At 36.9% G+C, this 6,364-nt stretch overlaps 1 protein-coding gene across 1 annotated transcript; it reads left to right on the top strand.

Annotated features, from left to right (window-relative positions):
- The first annotated feature begins 3,376 nt into the window (after positions 1-3,376).
- On the top strand, positions 3,377-4,719 carry LOC149829744 (uncharacterized). Its single transcript, XM_090015615.1, has 2 exons — positions 3,377-3,601; positions 4,424-4,719. The coding sequence occupies exons 1-2, from the start codon at positions 3,380-3,382 to the stop codon at positions 4,508-4,510; spliced, it is 309 nt and encodes a 102-aa protein (XP_089871741.1). The 5' UTR covers positions 3,377-3,379; the 3' UTR covers positions 4,511-4,719.
- The last annotated feature ends 1,645 nt before the right edge of the window (positions 4,720-6,364 follow it).

Here is a 6,364-nt window from a genome sequence, read left to right as displayed (position 1 = left end):
ACTATTCCTTTGCTAAGTAGTTCAGATTAAAAATTGTCTATGACTTTATGTTAGTCGACTGGTTCAACATGTTATAGCTGGTTTGTTAAATTAGCATCTTCTAGTTAGATTTGGCTTAACATATATACTATTTTTCTTTTCTCTTCTTTCAATTAGTTAGAGTTGTTTTAATTTGTTTTAATTTTTTTAGTTAGTGTTTCATCTTGTTTCATGATTAGTTAGTTTGTTACTTAATTTGTTTTGTTTTTGTGCAGATTTTTCAACGGAACCAACTCGTGCTCGGCCACCTGTGGTAAGTAAATGACAAAAACAATGCAAATCGGGTAAATACCCGTGGTGAGTAAGTGATGCAAACGTATCACATGTTATTTAATTTATTGAATGCAACACTTTATTGTTCACACACTCACTTAGTTGTTGATATCTAGGACTGCTTTGTTGGAGTTCGGAGATCATGTTGAGCATGATTTTAATGTAGAAATATGGAAGTGTTCTTATTTTTGGAGTACGGAGTCCATGCTAAGCATGGTAGTAGTTAGTGAGATATTGAAGTGTGTTTGCTGCAGGTACATGTTTGCCATTTATTTGATATGAATGATTATGATGTATTGCAATGTTTGATGTAATTGTATCCATGCTTGCATGTAGTTACTTTCAATTTGATTTTGACTTCCATGTGAAATTTTATAATAAAAGCATGCTTCAAATGATTGTATCATGTCATTAATAGTTTGCACATGAAAATATTAAGTTATCAATGCATGCATCAAAATTCTTGTTATTGTTTGACATAGTATATTGCATGATAAATTTGATATTTTCTTCATCGTCGCATTCTGATTGTTTTTTTCTTAATTCGTTAGGATACTATTCGTAACATCATACGACAGAATGACTGCAAACCGTGAATGGATGTACCGTAGGATAGTGTACAATGAGTTATCGCATGAATATATGGATGGTGTCGATAGTTTTATTGAATTTGCAACGGCGAGTGTCAGTACGGTAGATCCCACAGGTCGGATTAGGTGTCCCTGCAAGATTTGTAAGAATAATCGATTTGTAGAACCTCATGGCGTTAGACATCACCTATACAGGAAGGGTTTTGTGAGTGATTATCAGAACTGGGCGTTTCATGGAGAAGAATTTAGAAACGATTTTGATGCACGGGTGAATGTGGTGCACGATAATCCATATACGAATTTGATATTTGATGCTGCAGGAACAGAACTGGGTTCTGCTATGAGTTCTAGTGATGTAAGAACTGTCGTAGATGAAGAATCACCAAACGATGCAGCTAGTAGATTTTATGATTTACTTAAAGATGCTGATGAGCCACTTTGGAACGGTTGTGAGAGTCACACTATCTTGTCTGCAGTTCTTCAACTAATGAATTTGAAGTCCGAGTATAATTTGAGTCAATCATGTTTTGACCGTTTGTGCATGATTGTGAAGAGTATGTTGCCTAAAGATGAGAAATTGCCACAAAATTTCTATCGTGCGAAAGTTATGGTCAACGCTCTAGGTATGGGTTACAAAAAGATTGATGCTTGTCCAAATCACTGCATGTTGTATTTCAAGAAGCAGGAAAACGACATATCATGCCCGTCATGTGGGCATCCTCGGTTCAAGCCAAAGACAAGAGGCAATGGTAGCACGAGATCAAAGGAAGTTTCATACAAGTCGCTCCGCTACTTTCCTATCACTCCTAGATTGCAGCGATTGTATATGTCTTCAAAGACAGCTAAACACATGAGATGGCATGCAAATAAAGTTCGACACGATGAAAACAAGATCACGCATCCTGTTGACGCTGAAGCTTAGAAGCACTTTGATCGTACTCATCAGAACTTCGCAATGGAAGTGCGAAATGTTAGACTCGGTCTATGTACAGATGGATTTAATCCATTTGGGGGTAGATCAACTCCATACTCATGCTGGCCAGTATTTGTAACTTCATACAACCTTCCACCAAGCTTGTGTATGAAACGTCCAAATCTTTTCTTGTCTCTGTTGATCCCTGGTCCGACCTCACCTGGCCAAAATCTTGATGTATATCTAAGGCCATTGATTGATGAATTAAAAGTACTGTGGGATGACAGGCTCAACCTTCATCTTCACGGGCTCCTGTGATAGGTATATCATATAACTAATTAGATGCTTGATTAGTTCAAATGCACATTCTGAGAACTTGGTGTGTATTTTTTTATAGATGATGTTGCGCCTGTACACGACCCACCTACACCAGTTGATCGCACAAGTCAACAGCCAACACAGGAAACAGGGTCTTCTCAGGCTGGCACAAGAAAACTCATTCGAATAGTGTATATCGATAATCGACCGTAAGTATTTTGTTTTCAATTATTGCATATCTTTTAAATATTTTATATTGATATTTACTGTGTAACAATTCATGTGCAGCATGAGGTTTGAGCCACAAGAAGTAGTACGGGAGATTAGGAATTCACTTCTTCAACATCTACCAGGACCAGTTGCTCAATGGAAAGAGTACCCAAAGGAGGTGTTAGACAGATTGTGGTCCTCATTCATGGTATACAGTTGTTCCTCATAGTTAATGTGTTTCATATTTAATTTATTTAAGCAATGTTTACTAACTTTCTGAAAATATTTGTAGGCTTCGAATCGCTTTGCAACTACGGTGGAAGAAAATGATGCAAGGAAGGTGTGGCAGAAGGTGGCTGTCAATCGATTTGCAGACATGTTGCACACTATGAAGACTGCAGCAAAAAAAGCATCTGGCGTAGTAGATGATCCATTACTGTGGAAGGGCCATGGTCCTATTACTATCAGGAGAGATTACTGGGATGAAATGTGCGATATGTGGGCGGGAGATGCATTTAAAAATCGCTCTGCGAAGGCTTCACAAAATCGATCGAAGATGCCCGAAGCCCATCTACACACAGGTGGATCTAAGACATTTGGGAGCCACCTAAAGAAAATGGTAACTCATTAATATATAATATTAATTTTATAAGTATTGTTGCAAATTTGTGTACTAAATCTTTTGTCATTTAACTTCGCAGGAAGCAAAAAAAGGAGGCAGTGTACCATATAAGGATGTGTTTGTAGAAACACATAAACGGAAGACCACGGGAGTCTTCGTATCAGAGAAGGCGAGAACGACAACGGTATGTATTAACTCTATTAATAATCATTGCAATATATATGCAAGTCATCATAATGTTATCATTAATTATTAATGAATACTTTAAACATTATTTTGTAGGAGGCATATGAGCAACAAATGGTAGAGCGATATGGCGAAGACGCTACTCAGCATCCATCATTTGATCCTACAGCATGGGTGACTGCAGCAGGTGAACCCAAAAAAGGTCGCGTGTTCGGGTTTGGGAGTAATATGAACACTTCACCAGTTATTGGTTCTTCCAGTTACGGCTCACCAACTTCTTGCGCCGACATAAGCTCCAAGCAGCCGACTATTCTTTCCGGTGATGATGTACGCGAGATCATTAATGAATCACTGATTAACTACTTCCAATACACCGTCGCCCCCTTTCTCCGAAATGAGATCAAGGCCGCTGTTCAGGATAGGGGATCTTCGATTCCAGGTCCCTCTCAGGTATAATCACATATATAGTTTTTTTGACTGTCTTAAAGCACATCTGAGCATGGTAGAATCACATATAGAGTTTTTCTAGATGCCTTAGAACACATATGAACATGCTATAATCACATATTCAATTTTTTTACTGCCTTAGCACACATATGAGCATGATAGAATCACATATATATATATTTAACTTTTTGTCTATCTTAGAGCACATATGAGCATGATAGAATCACATATAAAGTTTTTTTGATTGCATTAGAACACATAAGCATGCTATAATCACATATTCAGTTTTTTTACTGCCTAAGAACACATATGAGCATATTATAATCACATATTCTGTTTTTTTACTGCCTTAGCACACATATGAACATGCTATAATAACATATAGAGTTTTTTAACTGCCTTAGAACACATATGAACATGTTATATATCATTTATGATAGAATCACATATAAAATTTTTGGCTTTGCCTGCCTTAGAGCACATATGAGCATGCTATATTCACATATTCAATTTTTTTACTGCCTTAGCACACATACGAGCATGATCGAATCACATATATAGTTTTTTGCCTGCCTTAAAGCACATCTGAGCATGGTAGAATCACATATAGAGTTTTTTTATATGCCTTAGAACACATATGAACATGCTATAATCACATATTCAATTTTTTGACTGCCTTAGCACACATATGAGCATGATAGAATCACATATAGAGTTTTTTTATTGCCTTAGATCACACATGAGCACATGATAGAATCACATATAGTGTGTAATTTATTTCATTATATTTTGTTTATCAATACTGACTGTTCTTTTCTTGTGTAGGCTGCTAGCGATAATCAGGGTAGTGGAGCTGAAGGGACAGATAAAGACAATGAACAAGAAGACGCACAAAATCTTGGCGATGATTAGAGGACTGTGTTGAAGAAGTTCTATTTTTTTTATTTTTCCTAATTGTAATTGTTGAATTGTAAATAATTAAACTTCTTAGTTTTAAGGTGGAACGATTAATTATTATAGATACTTGTTATATGAATTTTTTTGTGTGGTTTGTTTTTTATTTACAGGAAATATAAATTGTACAGGAAATATAAATTGTACAGTTCTCGGTAATTAATTTTTAAATAAATTTTTTTTGATTTTTTTTCATTTTTGCGACGGATGATTCCGTCGCTATTCATATTAATCTAGCGACGGAATTAAATCCGTCGCCACGCCATGGTCGCCGTTTAGTACCGGCGGATTGGCGACGGAATATAGCGCTCGTTATTCCGTCGCAATTAGCGACGGACTTGGCGACGGAATTATTCCGTCGCCAGTTAGCGTCGAAATATTCGCGACGTAAGCATACTGTCGCCGCGTTGTCGCTAATCCGTCGCTAACATGGATAGCGACGGATTAGCGATGGAATGTGGTCGTCGCTAATCTACTGCTTTGTTGTAGTGGGAGGACATGAAACATAGATGGAGGTTAAAATCAAAACCCGTGCAGAGATGGAGGCGGGGATGGACTTACGCTTTCTCCCACCCAGCCCTATCTCTGTCCCCATCCCGGTCCTTGCCTTGCCCCACCCGATACCATCCCCAATCCTTCTTTAGGGATGACAATGGATTGAGAAGAAATAGAGTCCCACCCCGCCTCGCCCCTTTTGAATAGAGGATGGAGGACATGAAACGAGGATGGAAGTTAAAATATAAACCCATGCAAGAATGGACGCAGAAATGAAAGTTACGATTTTGAGACGGAGCGGGGGTGAAGACCTTGTCACTCGCCCCCACCCCGGTCCACTGGCATCCCTAATTAAGATGGAGGAGAATTTGTGATTATCAGAATATTGGAGATGGAACTCACGTCTTGTTTACCGGTTCACTCAATTTTTTCTTGGAAGGCTTATATAATAGCCTAAATCAAATGCAGCTCTGAAAAACTTCCCAATTTATCAAATATTTACAAAAACCCATCTAATATTTGAGTTATTACAATCAACTGCCTATGTAAGCTGAATGAATTTGAAATACCTGCCTGATGTACGAAATGATACTTTTGACATTTTCTTATGAAACAACACCCTTATCTCACTTCATGGTCTTTTGATATACAAATGAATAATAATAAGGCTGTTTTAGTTACTCTTTTTTGCTAAACAAAGGTGAATTGAATTGTTTTAGGACCAAGCATGTCTTTCAAAACATAAATTATATAAGCAAGCGAATAAATGTTGTAATAACAGAAACCCTGGATGAATTTTTGTAAATAACTGATAAATATGAGGCTTTTGTAAATTACACTTTTTGTTTCCTTCTAGAATACTCATGTATCCAACTTGTAAGGGAAGTTAAAGAATGCTTTTAGAATAATAATGAAAAAGGAAGGGCAAACTTGATTGGACAAGGATGTATTTTGGATTTTGGTCTTTACATAACGACTTCTACTTCTTCTATCTTTGTTGCCTAAGGCACATCTCTAAGCTACTCTAGATCCTTCTCACGGTCTAACTTTTAAGGGAAGTTAAAGAATTCTTTTAGAATAATAATGAAAAGGGAAGGGAAAACTTGTCAAACTTGATAGGACAAGGATGTATTTTGGATTTTGGTCCTTACATAAAGACTTCTACTTCTTTTTATCTTTGTTGCATAAGGCACATCTCTAAGCTACTCTAGATCCTTCTCACAGTCTTTTCTGAAAAGGTGAAACAACAAAAAATTGTTATTGTGATTCTAGCATTCCAATGTTCGTGTAATATGTAATTTTAATGTAATTGAAAGA

Source organism: Nuphar pumila, chromosome 8, assembly GCF_984573655.1.
Source record: "Nuphar pumila chromosome 8, dmNupPumi1.hap1.1, whole genome shotgun sequence".
Lineage (NCBI taxonomy): Eukaryota > Viridiplantae > Streptophyta > Magnoliopsida > Nymphaeales > Nymphaeaceae > Nuphar > Nuphar pumila.
The sequence above is the reverse complement of the archived record's forward strand: the minus strand, read 5'-3'. Positions and strand labels throughout refer to the sequence as shown.